Source organism: Neoarius graeffei, chromosome 14 (genome assembly GCF_027579695.1).
Source record: "Neoarius graeffei isolate fNeoGra1 chromosome 14, fNeoGra1.pri, whole genome shotgun sequence".
NCBI classification, from domain to species: Eukaryota; Metazoa; Chordata; class Actinopteri; order Siluriformes; family Ariidae; genus Neoarius; species Neoarius graeffei.
In genome coordinates this window covers 30,781,610-30,808,847 of record NC_083582.1, presented here as the reverse complement: position 1 = coordinate 30,808,847, position 27,238 = coordinate 30,781,610, and the positions used below count along the sequence as shown (strand labels likewise).

At 39.9% G+C, this 27,238-nt stretch overlaps 2 protein-coding genes across 3 annotated transcripts in view; one reads left to right on the top strand and one right to left on the bottom strand.

Annotated features, from left to right (window-relative positions):
• fam20a (FAM20A golgi associated secretory pathway pseudokinase) overlaps window positions 1-802 on the top strand; it is a 38,477-nt gene extending 37,675 nt beyond the window's left edge. Inside the window, exon 11 of the mRNA XM_060939511.1 lies at window positions 126-802. Within this exon, the coding sequence (XP_060795494.1) occupies window positions 126-426 (301 nt within the window). The 3' untranslated portion in view covers window positions 427-802. The remainder of the gene's footprint in view (window positions 1-125) is intronic.
• Window positions 803-7,962: 7,160 nt separating this feature from the next.
• prkar1ab (protein kinase, cAMP-dependent, regulatory, type I, alpha (tissue specific extinguisher 1) b) overlaps window positions 7,963-27,238 on the bottom strand; it is a 44,758-nt gene continuing 25,482 nt past the window's right edge. For both annotated transcript variants that reach the window (XM_060939510.1, XM_060939509.1), the window contains exons 3-11: window positions 18,132-18,299; window positions 16,449-16,540; window positions 16,292-16,353; window positions 16,138-16,184; window positions 15,148-15,306; window positions 14,999-15,059; window positions 12,144-12,265; window positions 11,979-12,060; window positions 7,963-9,237 (exon numbers count right to left, since the gene is read on the bottom strand). In XM_060939510.1, the coding sequence (XP_060795493.1) occupies window positions 9,065-9,237; window positions 11,979-12,060; window positions 12,144-12,265; window positions 14,999-15,059; window positions 15,148-15,306; window positions 16,138-16,184; window positions 16,292-16,353; window positions 16,449-16,540; window positions 18,132-18,299 (966 nt within the window). In that variant the 3' untranslated portion in view covers window positions 7,963-9,064. The remainder of the gene's footprint in view (window positions 9,238-11,978; window positions 12,061-12,143; window positions 12,266-14,998; window positions 15,060-15,147; window positions 15,307-16,137; window positions 16,185-16,291; window positions 16,354-16,448; window positions 16,541-18,131; window positions 18,300-27,238) is intronic.

Sequence of the window (27,238 nt, the reverse complement as noted above, 5' to 3'; positions counted from 1 at the left end):
CAGAAAGAAAATTTATGTAGGCTAGAAAGACATGATACAGTTCAGTGAATGGGCATAGTAGCTGTCATGTTATTAACTGCTTTAGCTTTTGATCTGATTATTCTTGTCTGATTATTCTCCTTCAGGATCAAGCACTCTACGTTGCTGAAGCTGCAGCTGTTGATGCAACCTGAGTATCGTCTTAGTGATGTGATGAGAGAGTCTTTGGCTCGAGATCCACTTCGACCCATTTTGACTGAGCTCCACTTGCAGGCTCTTGATCGGAGACTAGAGCGTGTGGTCAGGTCTGTGAACAGATGTGTGAAGAAGCTTGGGGAAGCCAAGGTGGTGATCACAGACTTCACGGAGGCGTCCAGTGCAGTTACAGAGAGGAACAACAACAAAAAAAAGCAGGTGATGGATGCTGGCAAGAGAATAAAAAAATAAAGGAAAAACGGAAAGAAAGTGGACTTGGACTTTGTAGAGGCCTCTGGTAATTATAGACAGAGAGGCCAGGGCAAATGCAGGTGATGGATGCAGACATGTCTGATAAACATCAGAAGGATCAAGCCAAGGAATGTTCGAAAAACACTGGATCACTGACCTGTAGATATACCTCATGATTCTGATCTGTCCAAGCAAGACCTTTTATATTTCAACAGAGGTGGACACAGTACCCAACTTCATTACTTAAGTCAAAGTACAGATCCCACTGGTCAAATGTTACAAGTGAAAGTTGTCCAGTCAAATTTTTACACAAGTTAAAGTACTGAAGTACTTGCTTTTAAAAATACTTAAGTATTAAAAGTACATTTTCTGTCAATGCAGTGTTGTATTATTGCCACAACACTTACAAAACCTAACACCTCTGAAGCAACTGACTGGATTTACAAAATGAACGTATGCTGTGCCATCATGGTGGTTTAACGTTAAGCTAGCTAGTCAGTGACGCTCCACCTGACATGCTAACAAACTCTTTTCAAACTCGAAATCGTATTAAGTAGCTAACGGTACTAGAAAAGAAAGATTTCTACATTGTTTATTTGGCAAAATTATGCTAAAAGATTTCTGAAAGCACTACAGATAAGTTAACGTTATTCATGCTAGCGTAACTCTCTTTTTACATGCTAACTAACAGTGTCCAAGTTAACTAGCTATGTGTTAACATTAACCGTGGACAAGGCTACGGCAACTTGGTGGGCAAATCCATAGAAAGTCATTTGACTAACCAGACTGCATAGCTATTGTAGCATTATCGCTAGCTCTAAAAGCACATACAACTTCACTGTAAGCTTTCTCTTGGAATAAAATGTTTACATCCCTCAATATGTTCCCGCAGGTTGGACGGCGAGTTTTTGTAGGCTGTGATGTGCTCCGTTTTAGGCAAACAAATCAAACATTTAAAACGAAATGAATTTTTAATCCTTTCAGAAAACTGAAACATGGATTCTAGGTATGGTCCCAGGTGCGTGTGTTCTCCAGAAGAACCGCCTCCTTCTATTCTGCCATCAACTGATCGTGTTCAAATAATGCTGCAGAGAAATAATTGAACTTGATTTTATACAGTCTATGGATGTGATGTGATTTTAGTGATTACTGATAGACTGTCTCAGTGTCACCTGTGGAAAAACCAATCACATTTTAGAAAGGAAAAGAAAAAACATCCACTTTCAAAGCTGCTTCATAGTAACAGGGACCTTGATAGAAATGTAGTGGAGTGAAAAGTACAATATTTGTTTCTCAAATGTAGTGAAGTTAAAGTCATAAGTTTAAAAAAAATACTCAAGTAAAGTACAGATACTTGAGTAAATGTACTTCGTTACTGTCCACCCCCTGTATTTCACCTTATAACAGTTGCCTATGAGAGGAAAATGCGCAAGTGTTTGTAGATGTGCACATATTGTACCAAATTGCTGCATGATGGACACTTCTTTGTCGGGGAAGATATGTCTTCAGAATTGTGAAATTGCCAGCAGACGACATGTTCCTGAGAAACAGTTGAGGGATTTATGGTGTACTTTTCAACCAAACATATTTGTGTGGAACGTTCAAACATGCCCCTGATTACCTACAGTACTTTTTTCTGCAACATTTTAAAACAAATATTCATTAGAGAGAGAGAGAGAGAGAGAGAGAGAGAGAGAGAGAGAGAGAGAGAGAGCACAGAGAGCAGTGAAGAGCTTGATTTCTTCAGAGAAAAGTATATGCCATTAAAACGTCTAAACCAGATTGGATTTGTGGCTTTCGGTCCAGACAGCGAGCAAGCATATAATCCTTGGCTGTCTCTTCGCTTCACAGTTTGGAGGCTTTAAAAGTGGAATTTCAAACTTCCCAGAAAAAAAAAAAAAAAAAATCATCTGAACTATTTACAGGCAACCCTTCCTTTGCCAAAACTTTGTTCCAACTTGTGGTATGCACTATATTGCAACACAAATATCAAAAGGTAGAAGGTAGTTTTTGGAACAGGCTGCAGCATGTCTGTATTTAGAGCTGGTTTGCTTGTTCTTAGTGACAGCTAAAATGCTTCTTTTTAAAAATCTGTAAAAGAAGTGACTATTGCCACAACGCTTACAAAACCTAATACCTCTGAAGCAACCGACTGGATTTACAAAATGAACGTATGCTGTGCCATCATGGTGGTTTAATGTTAAGCTAGCTAGTCAGTGACGCTCCACCTGACATGCTAACAAACCCTTTTCAAACTCAAAATCATATTAAGTAGCTAACATTACTAGAAAAGAAAGATTTCTAGTAATCAAGCATGTTTTTGAGTCTGTTCATGAAACTATTAGTGAAAATTAAGCAAAAATAGTTGAATCTGGGCAGCATGGTGGTGTAGTGGTTAGTACTGTCACCTCACAGCAAGAAGGTCCTGGGTTCGAGCCCAGCGGCCAATGAGGGCCTTTCTGTGTGGAGTTTGCATGTTCTCCCCGTGTCTACATGGGTTTCCTCCGGTTTTCCCCACAGTCCAAAAGACATGCAGGTTAGGTTAACTGGTGGCTCTAAATTGACCGTAGGTGTGAATGTGAATGGTTGGTTGTCTCTATGTATCAGTCTTGCAATGATCTGGCGACTTGTCCAGGGTGTACCCCGCCTCTCGCCCATAGTCAGCTGGGATAGGCTCCAGCTTGCCTGCGACCCTGCACAGGTTAAGCGGCTATGGATAATGGATGGATAGTCATGACCGGCAGCTGGTTGAGAGGCTATATATGGGGCAAAGTGCGAGAGTCAGATTGAACGATGGCTTGACAGACCCAGCAGTGATTGGTCGTGGCACAAGACAAGGCTGCTCATTGTCCCCCATACTTTTCAACATATATGCTGAAGCCATGCTAAGAGATGCTTTAAGCGATATGAACGAAGGTATTCGAGTAGATCATCTCAAAGACAGTGCGTCATGTAGGTGATCAAGCAACCTTAGCCAGTTTGGTTGAAGGTCTACAGCTCATGATGGATAAAACGCAGGAGACCGCAGTGGAGTATAGTATGAAGATCAACATTAAGAAGACCAAAGTAATGAAAATCAGTAAGAGACCTGGTGAGGAATTTGCGATCTTCCTTGGGGGCAACCAACTAAGCTAAGTAACACATTTCAACTATCCTGGGAGTCTGATTACCCAGGATGGATATTGTGAGAAAGACATCAGATCAAGAACAGACCGTGTGAAGGACGCATTTTCTAAACGAAAGGAGTTGCTCACAAAAGCCTTCAGCCTTGATCTGAAGAAGAGAATTATTAAGACTGTCATCTGGAGTGCTCTACTGTATGGGGCCAAATTGTGGTCTTTGAAGAAAGAGGATGTGCGGAAGCTGGAGAGCTGTGGCTTTGGAGAAAAGTCTTGAACATCTCTTGGTCGGACAAAGTAAACAACGAAGAAGTACTGCGATATGTTGGTGAGAAGAGAGCTATCATATCTATTATCAATCGAAGACAGAGTAGATGGCTTGATCATTCTTTACGGTATGGTGGTGATCTCCCACAAGTAATCGAGGCCTCCTAGAAGACCCCGAACAGGAATGTTAGAGTAAAGAATGGCGGCCCCCATTTAATGGTCAAGAGACGCGCCGTGGAACGGAGCTATAAGGAAGGACCTGCCTGTAGACAGAAAACACACAACAACAGGATGGATAGTTGAATCAGTTCTAAATCACTGCTTTCAATGAAGTCCTGTGTCAAAAAAAAAAAAAAAAAAAAAAGTCTGGTCTGTATTTCCTTTTTAAGAAAAACTACACTGCTTCATTGTAAGATACAGAAAAAAACTAGTTAGTCAAGGTTTTCCTGTCCTTATGTGCTTTTGCAATACTTACATGGTATTTCTGCATATTAGCAAGCTTTCCTTTATTCCACACAATCAAAACAGTTCAGTGCAAGTCAGTGCAGTTTCGGGGGGGGCAGTTTTATGCAAGTTTACCTTCCATTTCAAAACTCAGTCCATTTCAGCACTCTAAACTAGTGTCAATCATGGATACCAAACACTTCACCATTTTTCCTGATTTAACAAACATGAAGCTAGTAGTGCAAACAACTAGAGATAACTTAGAGTATGCTCGTAATCTAGAAGCCACTGCTCACTTTAGATATCTCATCTCATTATCTCTAGCCACTTTATCCTGTTCTACAGAGTCGCAGGCAAGCTGGAGCCTATCCCAGCTGACTACGGGCGAAAGGCGGGGTACACCCTGGACAAGTCGCCAGGTCATCACAGGGCTGACACATAGACACAGACAACCATTCACACTCACATTCACACCTACGGTCAATTTAGAGTCACCAGTTAACCTAACCTGCATGTCTTTGGACTGTGGGGGAAAGCGGAGCACCCGGAGGAAACCCACGCGGACACGGGGAGAACATGCAAACTCCACACAGAAAGGCCCTCGCCGGCCACAGGGCTCGAACCCGGACCTTCTTGCTGTGAGGCGACAGCGCTAACCACTGCACCACCGTGCCGCCCCCCTACAGTCTGGGAAAGAAGGATTTGTCATACGATCTCGAAAACTACCTTTCAGTCGAGTTCCCCAACATCTCGAACTATCTGGTGTTGCAGACATCCTTCTACACCGCAAAACAAGTGAAAGCGTGGAAGAGTATGGAGGCTTACAACTTTTTTTTTGTATGTGGCTGGGTAAAGGACCTCGGTATCAAGTCGTTGCCGAATTAATCCTGTATTGTTTTTGCCCGTGTAAGTATTTTTAAAAAGCTTTACCGTATGTTCACGTCTTTACAACAAAGCGCTGCACGTTGAAGTGTAAACAAACAGTTGGCTTGAGTCTCACTTGTGTTGGCTCTTATCTCTCAGCTAAATCATTCACAAAGATCATCAGAAACCCCTTTAAAGACCTGGATCTTAGTTAAACAAGACGGAGAAGTGATCACGGTGCACTGTAACTGTACGGCTGGGGAAGAATTTATATGGACTTTGTGAGGAGTAAACAAAGAAACAGCTGGGGACTTTAGCGCTTTGTGACTAAAAAAAGTACCATAAAATAATGACACATAGCAAGAAAAGTACTTGGAAAACACTAAGGACAGAGCTGAGAGGGATACAAACCCTTCACCAAGTGATCACTACAAACTCGAGCGTGCTTCGACTCGGCTCCCTTCGATTTCAGTGAGAGGTTCAAAAGCCGCCTTTCTCGACATCTTTTTGTGAAATCCTGTGTTCGTTCACCCTTTTTTATTAGTTCACGGGGAACCCTGAAGAAACTTCTCAGTTTCATGGTTTGATCGATTCAAACAACGCAAGCGTAAGACATTTTTTATGCGAGCAATGCACATTCTCCGTACAAACGCTTTGTCAACTGAGCTTTGGTAGACCACCAGCTAAAGTTTTGAATAACTAACGTGGCAGATGTGACAGCACGTGAAACCCAAAAACTGCCCCCTTGTGGCAGGAATGCATTATGACTCGATCTTAATGATGCATCTATTTGGCTTACACAAGATGAAACACTGGATGACTAAAATATTTAAGCACTGAGTGATGTAAAGTTAGAATTGAGTATGTGCTGGTTATTAGGACAACATAGGGAAAAAAAAATGAATACAAAGATTTCTCAGCAACTTTTTATTGCTTAAACTGCCATTTATGACAAGCTATACCAAAAATCATGACACACTAGAAATCAAAGCAAAAGTGATTTTTTAAAAAAGAAAAGGAACATGTGGTCCACCGTTTATGGTACATGCAGTTCTAATGACTGCAAGTGTCACGATACTAGCTCAAGGTTTGGGCTAGCAAGAGTATAGAGATTTTAGTAACAAAAGCCAAGCAAAGCAAGATTAATATACATTTTCATACATAGAAAGAGATGATCTGTGAGTGAGAAACTGTACCTAAGGGCAGAAAATACTATTTAATAAATATATAAATGTGAAGGAATAAAGTGTAATAATGACCAAGGGCACTGCGTGTTCTCTATGGCTGAACCTTCCGCTTATGCGCTTTAAAAACGGATATCCTGTAAATACAAGGGAGAGTCAAATGAAAACCTTTACTTTTTTTTTTTTTAAATATATTTTGGTTATTTCAAACAGGTGTCACAAAAAAAAAAAAAAAAAAAGTGTATAATTTAACATAAAACTCCATTTAGTTCAGTGCAAGTGTTCCAGTGTTTGTTTAGTGCCCGGATTCTTTTAAAAACAAACTGTCGCAATTTTAAGGTTTTCATTGGACTCAACATCATATAATTGTTCATGTTTTATGTATTGAAATTGTGCTATTCATCTCTACATTACAAACATGGAATAACAAACATATTTTGCACAAAACCAAAAAACAAAATGTTGTTGCGTGAAGCATGCATTAATTAAATATGGCACAAAGCTCCTAAAGTAAACCTGAAAACAAGATGCAATGAAATTTAAAAAAAAAAAGACAGCATGGAACAACTTACTGAAAATGGCACTGCTAATACTGGAGTTATGGTCAAGTCTCGCTATTTTGCTTAATCTCTAACATGATAACTAAATATTTCCTTGGCTGGTATTAGGACTGTATTATTTTAAGTAAGACTTCTTGTTGTGACTTGCATTTTGGCACTGGCTTTGAATCCTCGTCAAACTACCGCTTTCATTCAAATAAAGCCTTGGTGCAAATGAAAGCGAGATCATTCCTAGCAAGATGGACGCAAGATCAGTGTAACAGCTGAGAAACTAGAATGGTGTGGGGAACAAATTTACATTTCCGGACACCTCGTTCATGCAGTGATCTCATCAGCCAATCATTTGTGCCTAAAATCATGCTGATACAGACCAAGAATGGGGGGGGGGGTTGAGATCTCTGGGACTTGTTTGTTGGTGCCAGATGGACTGGTTTCAGAAACTGCTGACCTCCTGGAATTTCCCCACACACACACAAACAAACAGTCTCTAGAGTTGACACAGAATGGTGCGAAAAACAAAAAACATTGAGTGAGTGACAGTTCTGTTGGTTGGTGGTTCTTGGCGCTGCCAAGAACAATATAGTAACTCAATCACGTTCATTACCATGCCATGGTTAATAAAAATCACAGAGATCACACTCACGGAAGCTTTTGGCCTGTAATGAGCAGGTGTACAGGTGTGCTTTCTAAAGTGGACACTAAGTGTATATACAGTATTGTGCAAAAGTCTTTGGCACCCTGTTTTGTTTTTTTCGTACAAACTTACTGATTTCTATTTTATGACTCCTACATTATCAAGTCAGTACAAAAACATTTTAGAGTTCCAAACGTTCGTTTGGGGCGGCACGGTGGTGTAGTGGTTAGCGCTGTCGCCTCACAGCAAGAAGGTCCGGGTTCGAGCCCTGTGGCCGGCGAGGGCCTTTCTGTGCGGAGTTTGCATGCTGTCCGCGTGGGTTTCCTCCGGGTGCTCCGGTTTCCCCCACAATCCAAAGACATGCAGGTTAGGTTAACTGGTGACTCTAAATTGACCGTAGGTGTGAATGTGAGTGTGAATGGTTGTCTGTGTCTATGTGTCAGCCCTGTGATGACCTGGCGACTTGTCCAGGGTGTACCCCGCCTTTCGCCCGTAGTCAGCTGGGATAGGCTCCAGCTTGCCTGCGACCCTGTAGAACAGGATAAAGCGGCTAGACATAATGAGATGAGAAACGTTCATTTGTTTGTTTTTTCAGCACAAAATTAAACATTACAGAAAAAAATTTGTATCTGAGCAGCATATTACATAAAAGAGCACTTTTCAGATGAAAAAAGTAAACATAATGAAGGCTGCTGGGTTTTGGTGCAAAATTAAGAAGCAAGTGAGACAGTCAAAGTGTCCAGAAGAACTGTGGCTGGTTCTGTAAGATGCTCAGTAAAACCTACAGCTCATTTCCGCATAAAACTGCACTCACTGTACCTATGATTTAATTATTTTTTTTTAAAGCAAAGGGTCATCTGACACCAAATATTGACTTTGTTTCATTCATTATGGTTTACTGCTTACAGTATTTTTTTTTTACATGTTGAAACATTTCATTTCTTTATTTTTAAGCCATTTTTGGTCGACAGTATTTCTTTACATGTGCCTAAGACTTTTGCACAGGACTGTACGTCTATAATTCCTTCACGTCAAGGGATGCTACGTATAAAGGATATCTTAGTGATGTGAATATCTTCAAAAAAAGTTACTTCGGTAGGGGCAATATATATAAAGATTGATAAAGCATGCTTACAGTTTGTGTATGAATGCAATATGGAAAGTTCTCACGAACTGTTTTTATAGAATGCTAATTCAGTTCGTATCTTACAAAACTATTTTTAGAAAACTACTTCAGCTACAGCAAAGCAAGCTAAAAAGCAAACATGCTTCTCGAATAGACTTTTTAAAAATATAATCTCACCCCTTCATTTGTCTTAAATAGTTAAATGTAAAAATGATGCCCAGTAAAAGCTGTGGATTCATCTTCAGTAAGCTTTGATTGTCGGCTCACTGGTACGTCAACGCTGAGAAAGAACAGATGCCGTTTTGCCGTTTTTAGAGCAAGTGCAATGTTCAAGTGCAGATGAATTATGCTCGTATCAGGGAGCAATAAAAGAACAGTAAAAAGGAAATAAAAGCCAACTGTATGAGTGGAACCCCGTTATTATAGAGTTTTGTACGTGTTCAGACGGACAGTGACACAAAGCTGTTGTACTGCTGGATGTTGCGTTTAAGGATGTCTGAGCAGGGACCAAGCACTCGTTCGAAACGTGGCCGGTCTAGCTTAACACACTTCAGTGGGCCTCGGGCTACTACAGTGGCAGCACGTGGTCGATTCATTAACAAGGCAATCTCACCTAGAATCACACAGAGGAGAGAGAGAGTGCACACGATTACAGTTAGTACCAAATACAGTGTCTTGCAAAAAGTATTCATCCCCCTTGGCGTTTGTCCTGTTTTGTCGCATTACAAGATGGAATTAAAATGGATTTTTGGAAAATCAGCACCAGTTGATTTACACAACATGCCTACCACTTTGAAAAGTGCAAATTGTTGTTTTATTGTGACACAAACAATAATTAAGATGAAAAAATAGAAATCTGGAGTGTGCATCAATATTCACCCCCTTTTCATATGAATCCCCTAAATAAGAGCTGGTCCAACCAATTCACTTAAGTCACATAATTAGTTGATTAAGATCCACCTGTGTGCAATCAAAGTGTCACATGATCTGTCACATGATGTCTGTATAAAATCACCCTGTTCTGGAAGGACCCTGACTCTGCAACACTACTAAGCAAGCAACATGAAAACCAAGGAGCCTCCAAACAGGTCAGAGACAAAGTTGTGGAGAAGTATAGATCAGGGTTGGGTTATAAAAAAAATCCCAAACTTTGAATATCCCAGGGAGTACCATTAAATCCATTATAGGGCAATTCCATGTAAATGTCAACCTCACCATGCAAAAATAAAGCAACATGTAATACATCAAAACCACTCCCAGAGATATCACCTAGGCCTGTATTTTACAGATGTGAATAAATTGAACCAATTTGTAACCAACCTAATGTACCACTGTCAGTCTTTCTTTCTTATAATGTAAAACCCAAGCTAAAATCAACTTTGATCATGTACAATTCTATATTATTGCCACAAGCCACAGAAATGTATGCTAAAATCCACAAAACAGCAAAACAATAGCCATCCTAAATATTATTTAAGAACTTTGATAGTTTTAGCTGATATTTAGAGAGTTTTTCAAAGGGTTATGGTGGTTAAATTGCTGATTTTCTAAACATATGCCATGTCTATTTCAGACGCATCACATCCATAACGGAATTTCGTCACATCCATAACGCTGACTTTTCCTTCCAAAACTCTGCATGAAATACAAAATATTTTAAACAAAGATTTTTTTAATATTCACCTTGGACCCCTCTATCAAATGGATATCTCCATTTCAACATTAGGTTTACAATTTCACAGAGTTTGATAAAAATGTACAGTCACCCAAGAAAAGTGATACTTTTTCTGTCACGTCCATAACGCATCTTTTATTGGCGTTTTCTGGCATGCCCTAGATGTACTATGGGAATTGTTCTTGTTCTATCACTTCTCCAGTATGGTACAGCCTTAAAATATGCAACACCTGTTTAAATACTGGGAGACAATAAAACATGCACTGGGTCATTTGTTGCCATTTTGAGTTCAAGTGTCACGTCCATAACGCTGGAATTGCTCTCTAGCAAAATGGAAAGAATATGGCACCACGACAAACCTGACAAGAGAAGGCCGCCCACCAAAACTCACAGACCGGGCAAGGAGGGCATTAATCAGAGATGGAACAAAGACACCAAAGATAACACTGAAGGAGCTGCAAAGATCCACAGTGGGGATGGGAGTATCTGTCCATAGGACCACTTTAAGCTTTACACTGCACAGAGTGGGGCTTTATGGAAGAGTGGCCAGAAAAAAAAGTCACTGCCTAAGAAAACACATTTGGAGTTTGCCCAATAGCATGGGAATGGAAGAAGCTCCTCTGGTCAGATGAGACTAAAATTGATCTTTTTGGCCATCATGGGAAATGCCATGTGTGGCGCAAACCCAACACCCTGAGAACACCATTCCTACAGTGAAACATGGTGGTGGCAGCATCATGCTGTGGGGATAGTTTTCATCTCCAGGGACAGGAAAGCTGGTCAGGACTGATGGAAAAATGGATGCCACTAGATACAGGGCAATTCTGGAGGAAAACCTGTTTGAGTCAGCCAGAGGTTTGAGACTGGGATGAAGGTTCACGTTCCAGCAGGACAATGACCCTAAACATACTGCTAAAGCTACACTGGAGTGGTTTAAAGGGAAACATTTAAATGTTTTGGAATGGCCGAGTCAAAGCCCAGACCTCAATCCAATTGAGAATCTGTGGCATAACTTGAAGATTGCTGTACACCAACGCAACCCATCTAACTTGAAGGAGTTTTACCTTGGGGAATGAGCAAAAATCCCAGTGGCTAGATGTGCTAAGCTAATAGAGAGTGGGGGGGTGAATACCTATGCACACTCCAGATTTCTGTTTTTTCATCTTAATTATTGTTTGTGTCACAATAAAACAACAATTTTCATCCTTAAAGTTGTAGGCATGTTGTGTAAATCAAATGGTGCTAACTCCCCCAACAATCCATTTATATGTAACTGCACTTGTAATGCAACAAAACAGGACAAACACCAAGGGGGATGAATATTTTTGCAAGACACAGTCATAATTTTGGCTAGAGCACAATAAATCTGGATAAAATTAAAAATGTTAAAAAGACAAAAACGAAATACTGCCCACAGCATATAGTACATCTCTGAAAGAGATATTACTTGAACTGCCAGTAGGAGATAATTACAGACTCCCAGAGTTTATAAACGTCTGACTCTTATAACTATAATCATTAGTGTGTAGCTTCGGCAAAACTGTAATTTCTGAGAACCCATAACACCTTTAAAACAGCTGAGCCTTACTATCAGGAGCCTAAGCTATAATTACAGAGAAACATAATACCTCCAAAGAGGTACTGTAATTTATCTTGCAGAAGATTTCAAAAGTACTCACCAAAGTAGTCTGAAGGTCCCAAGCGACCCACTTCTACAAACTCCTCGTTCTCAGATCGTCTCTGCAGTACAGCTGCACATCCCTGGCAAAACACACACGAGCTTTAAAGATGCATGCAAACAGAGATGGTGGAAATCAGTGCAAGTTTAGGAAACACCCAAGCACCTCCAGGATGATGAAGAACTCATCCCCTGGTTCTCCCTGTACTACAATCTTCTGGCTATCCTCAAACTGCACCGGCTCCAGAGCATCAGCCACCGTCAGACGCTCCCATTTATCCAGTGACTCTGTGAACCAAGACCAAACAAACACGCCAAAGCTGCAATTAAGGATTTTAGATGATAACTACGTAACCTTTTATGATTTAAGGTTCTGTGTTTGAAAAGAAAACACATTTTAACCAAAACCTGTTTCTTAATGCTCAGAGATACACTACCGTTCAAAAGTTTGGGGTCACTTTGAAATGTCCTTATTTTTGAAAGAAAAGCACTGTTCTTTTCACTGAAGATCACTTTAAACTAATCAGAAATCCACTCTATACATTGCTAATGTGGTAAATGACTATTCTAGCTGCAAATGTCTGGTTTTTGGTGCAATATCTCCATAGGTGTATAGAGGCCCATTTCCAGCAACTCTCACTCCAGTGTTCTAATGGTACAATGTGTTTGCTCATTGCCTCAGAAGGCTAATGGATGATTAGAAAACCCTTGTACAATCATGTTAGCACAGCTGAAAACAGTTTAGCTCTTTAGAGAAGCTATAAAACTGACCTTCCTTTGAGCAGATTGAGTTTCTGGAGCATCACATTTGTGGGGTCGATTAAATGCTCAAAATGGCCAGAAAAACGTCTTGACTATATTTTCTATTCATTTTACAACTTATGGTGGGAAATAAAAGTGTGACTTTTCATGGAAAACACAAAATTGTCTGGGTGACCCCAAACTTTTGAACGGTAGTGTACATGGCTTATAGCCGACAAGGCGCGCATCAGCTCATGTACGATTCGATTTTGTGGAATAACTTAAATATTTAACTAGCATAATCCTATCTGCTTTATGCATAAGCAATGAAGAGACCAAGGGTAATGCTCAGCGTGCTACCACCACCATGTTTTACCATACGGCACACGGCAAACAAATTGGGAAGGAAGGAACAAGCTCAAAATAGTGTTGCCAGGCAAAACAAACCTCGCCTGGCAGCACTTCTTCTATACCTATATGTTGATAATGGTAATATTTCTCAAATCATCAGCTGCCAGGTTATAGTCCTATGAAAATCCATGACCTTGAGTTTGACATTTCAAAGTCATTCAAGGTCAAAGGTCATGGCAGCAACTGAAAGTCCATATGGCACTTCCTACAAGTTGATGATGGTAAATATCTGTCTACCATCAACCGTTTTCAAATTACAGTCCTCTGAAAATCCATGACCTTGAGTTTGACCTTTCAAGGTCACTCAAGGTCAAAGCTCATGGTGCCAAATGAAAGGTCATATGGGGAGTTCCTATATGCTTATAATAGTAAACATCTGTCTATTGACAACTGTTTTTGAGTTATAATGAGTTATAAAATATTTTGGCCGAAAGGTTGACCTTTTCCGGTGACCTTGACCCAATTACCCCCAAAATTTAATCAGGTAATCTACGGACCATTGCCCACCTACCCTGAAAATCCCAAGTCAATCGGTACAACCATCTAGACACTAGATTGTTAACAGACAGACACACAAACGAACAAACTGCACTGATAACAATACTTTGCCCCGCTTACTCTGTCGCGGGCGAGGTAATAAAAAATTCAAATTCTACATTCTGACCAGTAAAACCAGAACCTCCAAGCATTGTAAAATTCTATCAGAGTACTCCGCAGTGAAAAATGGGTGTTAACAAATAAACAATGATTATATAAAATTGTGCTGTCACAAATGTCGCGTTATTAACGCGTTAACTTGACTCAATTTTAATGGCGATAATTTTTTTATCGCGAGATTAACGCTCTGTGACATGATGTAGGTTTTTCATAAGCTTTTGAAACCGCCAGGAACTTGGAACAGAGACTTTGCTTAGAAAACCGATAGCAGCTAGACTGTAATGCCCCGCACAGCCAGAGTCCTCTGCCCTCCTCCCCCAAAGAACCAGCGCGGGCAGGGCGCGCTAGTAGAGATGGGATTTATGGCTCTTTGATGGGATCCGCATCTTTGTGATCCGTTCTTTGAAAAGAGCCGTTCAAAAGACTGGCTAATTTGGCTCTTTTTAAATATTTATTCAGTTTTAAGAAGACAGCGTCTAAAGAAGCCAGATCCCTCTGAACTGTAAACTCAATGCTATCCCAGAAATCCTTCCTGTAATATGCAAATTTGGCCGCCTCTGATTGGACAGCGCGACGCATCAACAGGCAGAAAGTGTAAAAGTACAAAATGTGTTAAGTGAGCTGAAACAGTAAAGATCAGATTCAGTGCAATATTTATCAACGAACAACTTAAACTTAATATAATAGTGTACTTTATATTATAATCAAGCATGTCAAGCCTACCGTCACTGTGTAACCTATCTCTCTGATTAGAGTTGTAGACTAACTCACAGTAGATCATTTCGCTCATGGTTCTCTTGCTAGCCCCGCGCCAGTGCTCGGCTTAGGTTTTACTTTGCAGTGGCTGTGTCAAGACATGTTATGCTTTGCAATAAAAAAAAAACAAAAAAACATTGGTACAAAGCAAGCCCATTCACTTTTTTATGCTGATAAGAGAATTACAATGGTCTTTTATGTGACAAAAATGTGCGATTAAATTGCGATTAATCGCAAGTTAACTATGACTGTCGCGACATTAATTGCGATTAAATATTTTAATCGCTTGACAGCACTAATATAAAACCTTTATACAATCCATTATTTGAAACGCACAACAGTACAAATGTATTTCAAAAACACAACTGCAGTTTTAAACCAAGCAAACCCTTCTGCTGTTACTAATGTTTCCTCACTCTCAAAAACAAACAAACAAAAAAACTAGGCAACACTTACCGAGAATGGATACTTTACTAAGGAACTCTTCATACATCTTCCTCTTTCTCAGAGTACTTCCCTACAAACACACATGGGTGTTCATTCAAAATTGACAAATGAGCAAAGAATCGAAAAGCACTTCATCAGTTATAGCCTTATTTCATTACCATCAGTATTCTCCTGTAGCTGTCTCTGTCGATTCCCCACAGTTTGACGTTGGTCTTCGCTCGGACAGTGGCCGCACGTGGAGTACCATAGATCAGTGCCAATTCACCAAAACTGCCACCTTCGCCAATGCTGGTTGCCCACTCGTTGTTCACATAAACCTGTTCCGATCCACAACCCAAACCGAAAGAACATTTACTACATACGAACCATCAGTCCAAAGGAAATGGTCATAGCATACCAGTCATGTTTAACCTTATATCACAGTTTACTGGACACAATCTGGCACATGCTGTAATTGGAAAATAATCATTATAATAGGATGGCAACTGTAACACCACTTTGCAGGTTATTGTTAATTATTTTCCTCTAGCAGTATGCACAATCTGCATATGCACAAAACATTACGTAGTATTATACATACAGGACACTTTTTCGATGGAATAAAGACATGTTCTATTCCCTTCTAGCGGGTTCCATTCATTTGGTTCGATAGCATTCAATTTTGTTAGCATATCGCTTATCCTACATGTATGACATCACTCTACCCAATGGAGAATGAGTGCTGAATATGGTTTACGATATTGCATGGTTGTCAAGATACCATGACGTCACACGTCGGAGCTGATGCGAATATTCAAGAGAAAAAAGTTTTCTGCTGCGCATATGCAGAAGCATTTCTTTGTTTGCCGGGAAAGAGAAAGACATTTTGAACACCTGAAAGGCTACCAAAACTTCATTAGATATTCTTCACACGTTTACAAAAGAAAAACATACCAACGGACATCGAAAAACTGGAAGTGTGTGTATGTAGTATTATAATAATAATAATGGCTTTTTTTCCTTGGTATATATCAGATATGTTCCATTCAGCTACTCGTCTTTGACCCGTTCAGTATCATGCCAGCTGAATGGACTATATTTGATATGCCACTCAATGCCAGCCAATATTATTTAACTATTTAGATCACATGGCCAGAATAGATGCTTACATCCATTTCGCCCTGGTCAATTACGTAGAAGTTGTCACCTTCATCACCTACGGGAAGTGAGATATTTAAAAAAAAAAAATTTGCATTCAGGATCAAATACAGAAACAAATGAATACATTTTATTAAATTTGGTTTAAGACTGGAAATGTCATACCCTGCTGAATAACAGTCTCTCCAGCGATGTAAGTGACTGGGAACATAGCATCAAATATATCACTGTGTGGGGGAAAAGAAAAACAGTTAATCGGTTACAACCTGGAATTCCAAATGCTGCGTCCAAAAGTTCTTATTTAAAAAAAAAAAATTCCTACCTTCTTTCATTGTCATCCAAGTGGGAGAAAAGCACATTCTTTTCAATAGCTTTGGCTAGGGCTGCCATGGTTTTGTAGTCTTTAGGAATAACCTTTAAAAGCAGAAATTGAGCAGTGAAAAATCAGAAAATAAGATGACCCGTTTTAACCCTCTGGGGTCGAGAGCTTCGCCGGCGAAGCACAGCAGGTTTAGAATGAGTAGGTTATGTATTTAGATAAATATCTTTGCGAGTTTATCATACAAGCATGATAAACATATTGACAAACTTTATACTTTACACTTTCCTATGTCCCCACTGCCAAATAATATTATAGTTTTTAAATTACCTAAATTAGATGAAACGTAAAACTTGTCACCTTACTCAGTCACACCGGAGTCGGAACGCTGAGCGCACACTTACGCATTCATAAAAGACTATTCACATGGCAACGACATGATAAATCACCTTCACTCTTTCGGTTTCGATTGGTTTCTCTTCCGCAGTAGGAACGCCCACCGTAAACAGGATAAAATCTGTCAAATATAGTTCAGGTTATTTGGAGGTAAAACTTGTGTCAAGATGGCATGTGGATTTTATGTGCTTCAGATGATTCAGGACAGCGATTCAATTTCAGGACAGCAAATCAATTCATGATTCAGGACAGCAATTCAATTCAATCTTGAGAACTGCGACACTGATTAGCGGTGGCTTTTTTTTAAAAAATACTTTGACTTGATCCAGCCAAAGATCAACTCGAGTAAATGTTTCTCCTATTTCTGATGAGTGTATCAGTTGATATGCATGTGCTATTGTACAAAAACAGGAAAAATGACTGAGCAATTTTTCCAGAGTTAAAAGTATTTTCCTCAAAAATAGTTAATTTTGCTCGATTTTGAGTTTAGAGAGTAAAATTTGGAGTTGGAGTAAAATTACAGAGTAATTGTGTAACAGAGTTGGGTTGTGGCTCTGAACGGAATAAAAGAGTTAATTTCAAGACGCACTGAATCGAGTCAAATACCAGATAAATGAAGCTGTTGTAAAAAGCAGTTTTAGAACTATGTTGGAATGTGTGAAAAACATGACCTTACCCATTGGGACTCGACCTGATGGGATTAAGAGTTGGCAGTGGGAGGGGTTTTCACTCTTCTCATTGAATGGAATGGAAATTTTTACTCTTCTCATTGAATGGAACGGAATTTTTTTTTTACTCTTCTCATTGAATACCCCTCCCACTGCAAACCCTTTATCCCAAAACAATAGGACATAATTTTTTTAATGGCCAATTAATTGTCCAAATCAGTGGAGCAGATTTAAGATTTGTGCTTGATCCATTCCTAAGACTGAACAGAATCACCTCAAGTGACCAAACGGTTCGTCACAATGGGTAAGGTCATGTTTTTTTCCACACATTCCAAAACTGCTTTTTACAACATCTTCATTTATCTGTTTTTTTTTAAGTACAAATCATGACATACATTCTACATAGATATTATTGTAGCTGAACTTGTGCTGAATACAAAAAAAAAAAAAGTCGTCATACAACTTTGAAAATACTGTTTAGATTTGTTGAAAGTGACAAAATCAGAGCATGCCAAAATCATTAGAGTGCCAGAAGATACCCTCAGACCCCAGAGGGTTAAAGGGCACTTTTGAAGATTACTAGTGTCCTGGGGCGCCTATAATGGTCATTAGGGCTGCTGACCTTTCTCACATAGGAGGCAGCATCCTCTTCGGTGTAGACCTCAGCGCTGATGGCTCCTCTTCTCCTACGGCCTTTTACCACTGGGTTCATGGGAGGAGAAACCTCATCCTCACGCGAGTCTGAACGTGAGCTTGCCTTCTGTTGGTTAATCAACTGCTTAGCCTGTTCCTGCAAAGACCATTTAGTAAGAACCACCAAACGATCAGTAATGACTATACATCTGTATACATGTTTATTTATATAGGTGTGGTAATAGTTAAATAAAAGTACACAAATGCGCCAGAGAAACAGTATGTTATGGATTAAAGACCTTCATCAGCCGAACAAACAAATCTGAGGCTGTAGGATTTGAAACCAGTAGATATTCAAAATTGTTGAGGATATAAAATGTAAAATTCCATGAGTGTCCCGTTTGGAATACCATAAAGCAGGGCTTTTCAAAGTGTGGGGCGCGCCTCCCCTAGGGGGCGCCAGAGTTCTTCGGGGGGGGGGGGGGGGAACGTGAGGAAAAATAAACCAGAATAAGTTACTATTGCGGACATTTAGCGAACTTCAGCTAGCCTTTGCCAGAGACAAAATGGATCGATTTTTAGTTCCTAAAGCTACAGTGAGTGAGGAGACAGAGTCTGGGCCAAGCAAAAAAAGAAGGAAGTATGACCACGATTATTTAAAGTTTGTATTTTCATGGACTGGATCTGAAGATGCTCCACTGCCACAGTGTGTTGTCTGCCAAGAGGTGCTAGCTAACGATGCTATGAGATGTTTAAAATGTGTAAAACAAGATGTTTAAAAAAAAAAAAGCACAGATGTTTAAAATGTGTAAAAAAAAATGTTTTAAAAAAAGTACAGATGTTTAAAATGTGTGAAAAAAAGATGTTTTAATAAAGCTCATGTGTTTTAAATGTGTAAAAAAGATGTTTTCAAAAAGCACAGATGTTTAAAATGTGTAAAAGAAAAAAAAATGTGTACAACAACCATTTTTTTTAAAAATACGAATGGAACATTAAGTATAGCAACAACAAAACTTGTAAGAGGGGCGCTGTTGTTTATTTGCTCTCTGAGGGGGGGCTGACTCTCCCACACTTTGGAAACCCCTGCCATAAAGCATTAGACACAAAAGTCATTTTAAATTATTTTAACAACATTTTGCAGAGTCCGCTAAGCAAAACAGTTTTTGCAGTCTACGCAGATTCTCGCCTTGACTTATGTCTATGACTTGGGCATCATGAAGGTAGTTATGTGCTTGGGAAGGAGCAAACCCAAAATCTGTGCGTTTCTTTTGAACCATTCACGCTCATCTCACCCTTGAGTTGCGCATTTTTCATCTACACACTTCTGAAGGCTGGAGGAAATCAAGCACCATTACATGGAGAAACACCATACTGCCTTTTAAGTTGGCTGTAGGCCTACATTTAATATTTACAAATAAAGGGTCAAAAATTCCTAAATTTGTGCATCATTTGTTTTAAAGGGATAGTTCGGGATTTTTGACATGAATCTGTATGGCATCCCCATCAATAGTGTCGTGCAAACACACTGACTTACCCCTGACAGCATCCTGTGAGTCCAGTTCTCGTCCAGTTTTGGTCCAGACGAAAGTAGTCCGGCAAGTTTGTTGGGGTCACGAAAGTAAAACGTTTTTCGTCTCAAAACAGTATGTGTTCAAAAGAGTGATATATCTGCATCACAAAACCGTTGCCAAATAAAAAGTCAGACCTCGAAATCGCTTGGCACTATTTTCTCTCCCTCGGTATCACTGCGCGCTGTCATGTTGACATCTGCGCAGGAATCAACACCTTTCCCATTGTTTGGCAGTGATTAGGAGTTCAGATCAGCGGCGCTAACAAGCTAATTTGAGAGCAAGAACAGCGACAAATTTATCACCTTCTATAACCTATACAATAATATATTTGTGAAAATGGTACGCACTTGCGACTATCCAGGCTGTAGCAACAAAGATGTGGCTGAATCTCCGCACACATTTCACCGTCGTAGTCAGACATGTTGTCGCTAACTTTGCTAGCAGTAAACAACGTAGTGATGTGTCGGTCGCGAACGATCCGGTTCAAAGAGCCGGCTCTTTGAAGTGAACGACGGGAGCCGGCTCTTCGGTGGGAGCCGAGTTAGTTTTTTGTCCTTAGGTGCCTCAGAGAGAGAGACAGAGTTCAGCTCAGCTGAAGGATGATTGTCTATTTGACAACCATGATCATTGTTTTGTTGCCGTGAATTCCTAAAGCTCATGATATAAATTGTCGCTCATAAATTGACAGGTTCGGTCGGCAACCGCCTTGGCATGGCCAGATTAATCTGCGGTATACAACGAGACAGCAGTCATTATAACGGGAGCATATTTGCTGTTCCAGCGGCTTCTCATTACTGGTGGAGCAGAGTGCGGCACTTTTTTCTCTTTTTACATGCGCTCAAGGTGCCACATATTTTGTTGCACATTGTTCTGTGTTTGTTAAAATAATTTCCCACTTTGCTTCATAGTTTCTTAGGCCTGATTTATACTTCATAATTTATTTTGTGGCATTTTGTTCAAGGTCGAGTGTGAAATAAAGCCATAAAGGATAAACAGTTGATGTCTTCTGTGTATTTTATATTGGTAATATAACACAGTTTTGCATTATGTTTGTGAGAAAATAATTTATTAATTGGTAAGTAAGTTTTGTTTCTATAGCTAGAACATTGTTACACTGCTATACTTTACAAAGCTTTACAATGGCTACAAAAACTAAAAAATAAAATGGAAAACATCCTATTGATAAAATATAAATAATAATGTAATTAATTAACTAGTTAATTGCAGCAATTAAATCAAAAATAAAATCTCAGGAGCCGTTTGGGAGCCGAAAGAGCCGGCTCCTTATAGTAAGAAGAGCCAAAAGAGCCGAAATTCCCATCACTAAAACAATGAATGAAACAGCCGTGGCTGTCACCTGGCGGCAGCGCGCAGTGATAAGAAGGGAGAGAAAATAGTGCCAAGCGATTTCGAGGTCTGACTTTTTATTTGGCAACGGTTTTGTGATGCAAATATATCACTCTTTTGAACACATACTGTTTTGAGACGAAAAACGTTTTACTTTCGTGACCCCAACAAAGTTGCCGGACTACTTTCGTCTGGACCAAAACTGGACTCACAGGATGCTGTCGGGGGTAAGTCAGTGTGTTTGCACGACACTATTGATGGGGATGCCATACAGATTCATGTCAAAAATCCCGAACTATCCTTTTAAGCTACAATAACATTTCTTGTTACATGACATTGTTAAACAGAAAAAAAAAAAAAAGTTTTATATCACATGGTGGTGTGAACAAGCCTGGTAAATAGGACTGAACTCTGATCAGTGTTTGTGTCTCCTTGCTTGTGCTGCTTGACCTTAATGCAGCTTTTGACATCAATGATCATACTATTCTACTTAACAGACTAGAAAACGTTGTTGGCATGAAAAGAACGGCTGATGACACACCGTTGTACGTTTCAGGAAAACTAGATGAGACACAGCAGCTGAAAAACTGAGGACTGTGTACAGAACATTAGACATCGGAAGCTTATTAACTTCCTTCAACTTAATTCTGACGAGACAAGTACTTGTACTAGGAGCAAATGCTGCTAGAAGTAAGCTTTCTGATTACGCAGGAACTTTGGATGGCCTTTTTGTTTCATCATGTGCGACAGTACAAGATCTCTGTGCGATTATTAACTCCAGCAGATCTGGAAGCTTCTGGGGTGTAGAGCGTTTTGGTAAACGGAGATGCTTGGATGCGGACACCCATCCTCCCATATTCACTAAGGTTCGTTGACGGTGGAGTGGCTGGCTGCTGTGTGTCCCAGGGCTCCCTCATGTCTGTGTTACCTTCCGGCTCTTCCTTTTAGTTATGCTTTTCCTGCTTGCACTCAGCACACAATGTACACTGTTCTTAACCATTACGTGACAATGGGCATCTCTCACAATCTCTCTCTCTCAAGCTATAAATACCACTCCTGAGATACCAGTGGTGCTGACCTTTTCTGCTCTCAGGACCTGCCTGATCCATCCTGATGCCCTACTTCCAGCTGGAGGTATCATCGTTTCACTCCTGCGGAGGATGGCTCCATACGGAGAGTCGAAAGAGACACTTAGAAGATGGCTTTGGACAAGTAATAGAAACAAACAGTTTTGCTACAATGGCTTAGGACTACAATTACCATGATAACATTAGGACTGTAGTTGTCATGAACAGTTTTGCACTCAAGTCTCCATCAGCGAGCAGTTGATAACTTCAACAAAATATATTTCATATCAAAACTATAATGAATTTCTTGGATACATGATTGCACTATTTGACTGTATAGAACACAGTTATAAAAACGGAGTTGTTCTATACCCCAAATGACGATGGGTTTCTTTCAGAGTCTAGTTCCTCTTAAGGTTTCTTTCTCATGTTTAAAATGTAGAGTGTCTTGCAAAAGTATTCATCCCCATTGGTGTTTGTCCTGTTTTGTCGCATTACAAGCTGGAATTAAAATGGATTTTTGGAGGGTTAGCACCATTTGATTTACACAACATGCCTACCACTTTAAAGGTGCAAATTGGTGTTTTATTGTGACGCAGACAATAATTAAGATGAAAAAACAGAAATCTGGAGTGTGCATAGGTATTCACTCCCCAGAGTCAAAGTAGAGCCACCTTTTGCTGTGATTACAGCTGCAAGTCTCTTGGGGTACGTCTCTATTAGCTTAGCACATCTAACCACTGCAATTTATGCCCATTCCTCAAGGCCCAGTTCCTTCAAATCAGATGGGTTGCGTTGGTGTACAGCAATCTTCAAGTTATGCCACAGATTCTCAATTGGATTGAGGTCTGGGCTTTGACTAGGCCATTTCAAGACATTTAAATGTTTCCCTTTAAACCACTCCAGTGTAGCTTTAGGAGTATGTTTAGGGTCATGGCCCTGTCAGAACGTGAACCTTCGGCCCAGTCTCAAACCTCTGGCTGACTCAAACAGGTTTTCCTCCAGAATTGCCCTGGATTTAGCACCATCCATCTTTCCTTCAGTCCTGACCAGCTTTCCTGTCCCTGCAGATCAAAAACATCCCCACAGCATGATGCTGCCACCACCATGCTTCACTGCAGGAATGGTGTTCTCAGGGTGTTGGGTTTGCGCCACACATGGCATTTCCCATGATGGCCAAAAAGTTCAATTTTAGTCTCATCTGACCAGAGGAGCTTCTTCCATGTGTTTGGGGAGTCTGCCCCATGCTGCTGGGCAAACTCCAAATGTGTTTTCTTATTTTTTTCTTTAAGCAATGGCCACTCTTCCATAAAGCCCCGCTCTGTGGACTGTACGGCTTAAAGTGGTCCTATGAACAGATACTCCCATCTCCGCTGTGGATCTTTGCAGCTCGTTCACTGTTATCTTTGGTGTCTTTGTTGTATCTCTGATTAATGCCTTCCTTGCCCAGTCTGAGAGTTTTGGTGGGCGGCCTTCTCTTGTCAGGTATGTTGTGGTGCCATATTCTTTCCATTTTGCTATAATGGATTTAATGGTGCTCCATGGGATATATAAAAGTTTGGGATTTTTTTTTTTTATAACCCAGGCTTGGTTATGATTTGGGGCTGCTTTGCTGTATCTGGCACAGGGTGCCCTGAATCTGTGCAGGGCACAATGAAATCAAGACTAAATCAAGGCATTCTGGAGTGAAACGTACTACCTACTGTCAGAAAGCTCTGTCTCAGTTGCAGGTCATGGGTCCTCCAACAGGATAAAGACCCAAAACACACAGCTAAAAGCACCCAAAAATGGCGAAAAACAAAACATTGAACTATTCTGAAGTGGCCTTCTATGAGCCTTGATCTGAAGCCTATCGAATATCTCTGGAAAGAGCTGAAACATACAGTGTGGAGAAGGCACCCTTCAAACCTGAGACAGCTAGAGCAGTTTGCCCAGGAAGAGTGGGCCAAACTACCTGTTGGCAGATGCAGAAGTCTCACTGAGAGCTACAAAGATCGCTTGTTCGCAGTGATTGCTGCTAAAGGTTGTGCAACAAAATATTAAATTAAAAAGGTACCATAATTTTTGTCCATGCCATTTTCATTTGTGTTATGTAAAATATTCAGTTGAATCAAAAATCAAAAGTCTGATTTTTGTTAAACATGGAATAAACAATGATGGATGCCATTAACATTTGTCAGTTTCAAGTTATTTCAGAGAGATAGTTGTGGGTTTTTTTTTTCCCCTGTGGAAGAGTACCAACAAATTTGTCAACATCTCTATGCTACTTCTGGGTAATATTATTCATAAGTATGGTATTAACTTCAGCTGTTATGCTGAGGACACACAGTTGTATGTTTCAGCAAAGCCAGATGAGAGACACCAGCTTAATAAAACTGAGGAACGTGTAAAGCGCATTAGACACTGGATGCTTGCTAACTTCCTTTTATATATTTTTTTTGGGCTTTTTCACCTTTATTATTGGATAGGACAGTGTAGAGACAGGAAATGAGCGGGAGAGAGAGACGGGGAGGGATCAGGAAATGACCTCGGGCCGGAATCGAACCCGGGTCCCCGGATTTATGGTATGGCACCTTATTCACCTGAGCCACGATGCCCCCAACTTCCTTTTATATTAATTCTGACCAGACAGAAGTACATGCACTCCGACCCCAGGAAGCTAGAACTAAACTCTCTCATTACATCGTATCTCTGGATGGCCTTCATTTCATCATGTGCAGCAGTAAAAGCCCTTGGTGTGATTATTGACTCCAGTCTTTCATTTGAAGCTCATACAGATATTACTAGGATAGCCTTCTTTCATCTCAGATTGCTAGTTAAGAAGTATAATGTCACTACATGATGAAGAAAAACTAGTTCATACCTTTGTTTCCTCTAGGTTGGATTACTGTAATGCCTTACTGTCTGGATGTTCCAGTAAGTGCATAAACAAGCTCCAGTTTGCTCAGAATAAAGCAGTAAAAGACTTTACTAGAACTAGAAGATATGATCATATCATCCCTAGCTTACCCACACTGCACTGGCTCACAACCACATTTCACACAGATTATAAAAATACTACTATTGGCCTATAATGCCTGTGTGTGTGTGTGTATATATATATATATATATATATATATATATATATATATATATATATATATTTTTTTTTTAAGAGGTCTGTGCGGGACAGAATTTTCAGTCCCGCTCCCGCATTGTGCAGTCCCGCTCCCGCAAAGAATTATGATTTTCAGTCCCACTCCTGCCCGCGCCTGCCATATTTTGTCCCGCTCCTGCCCGCAAATCCCGCATGATGCAGACGTTCGCGTTATTTCTCACGAAAGTTCTTGTCATTGGCTTGGGGAATTGTTGTCCTTTTAAGACAGTACATACATGGCGATTCAGGCCTGATGTACCTGATCTATGGCCGTTGTACGTCAGAACCTTTTGGCACTTATCACAACAAGCAAAGGGCAGCTGATTTCCCTCTGCATCGTACACGAGTGAGAACGACTTCCAAATGTCTGATTTCAGGACTCTTGACTTTTTAACGGTAAATGTACATCTTTTTAAAGCAGCACTTACTTCTGAAGCACTGTGAGCTTCACTAGAGGAGCTCTGCTCTTCTGCCATGATCGGAGATCTCAAACACGGAAGAGTGGAAAGGAATCGGAAACGTACACGAGATTAGACCACATCCGCAAATTTAGGCATCTTAAAATGTTTTTATTAATGCCAAATAAAATATCCAGCACAAATGATATATGATAGACATAAATTAATAATTTATAAATTTTATTTTAAACACGTTTTTAGTTAGCGGGACTGCAGCTCATCACCTCTCCCGCCCGCTCCCGCATTGTGCACTCCTCCTCCCGCCCGCACCCGCAATGAGCTTTCAAAATTTGTCCCGCGCCGCACTGCTTTGCGTTGGGTCCCGCGGGACTCCCGTGGGAGTGCAGGACTCCAATATAAATAAATAAATTATATCAGGGTACGCAAGCTAAAAATCACATTTAACACTTATTATCTTCAATATCAAAAGGCTTGACTAAATAAACTTGGTTGTTTATTGTAGCCCTGTGATAGCTCTATTTACCATGAAAAAAAAAATTCGTGATAACGTTATTTTTGGTGAATGTATGGCAATATGTGTCATATTTAGCAAAATTACTCGTGTCATTTAGAAAAAGTGCTTTTTTGACCACAGGTAGCTCCAAAAGGGATGCACTTACATCATTCTTTATACCATAAAACACATATTTGGTTCCATATCATTAGAAACATAGTTAAGTTTTAATGCTGAATGCCAGTAAGTTTTCAGACTATTTTGATCAAATTAGTATGTAACTGTGTCAAAAAATGTCCTCTCCGAGACAGCTAATTTTCCAATATAAAATAACATATCTAAAATGATTATTTTCATCCTAAAATGTGGTCAAGATATTGGGACATAAATATTAGAGACAGCTAACACAAAGCTTACAGCCTTATATTTAAAAGCACTATGGAAGTAGTGGATTCTGAATTGTCAAAAAAAAAAAGTCCTCTCCGAGAATCACTTCATTTGTTTCTCCCATCCCTGCTTAAAGCTACACTTAATCTTATAATACAAACTATTACACATGCCTATCTGTTCTTTAACTTGTCCTTCACTTAAAAACTGGTACAAGAACCAGTTTGAATCCATTTGAATTTTGGACCCCTGTGACACAAACTTTGTACCCTAATTGTAAAACAACCCATATATATATATAAATTAATTTCACTTAATTTAAGTCTTTAATTTTCTGTAAAGCTGCTTAGTGACAATGTCTGCTGTTAAAAGCGCTATACAAATAAACTTGACTTGACTATAAAAGCACTGAATAGCCTCACACCACAATACCTGAATGAACAGGGGCTTCAAAGTTTGGGAGAATAGCAGGGTACAAATAATTTACAGCAGGGTGCAAAATGGTAAAATGTCTGCCAGCGGCAGACATAATGCACACAAAGCGTGGAGGGAGGGACGGATATATATATATATATATATATATATATATATATATATATATATATATATATATATATATATAGAGAGAGAGAGAGAGAGAGAGAGAGAGAGAGAGAGAGAGATGCAAGTACGAATT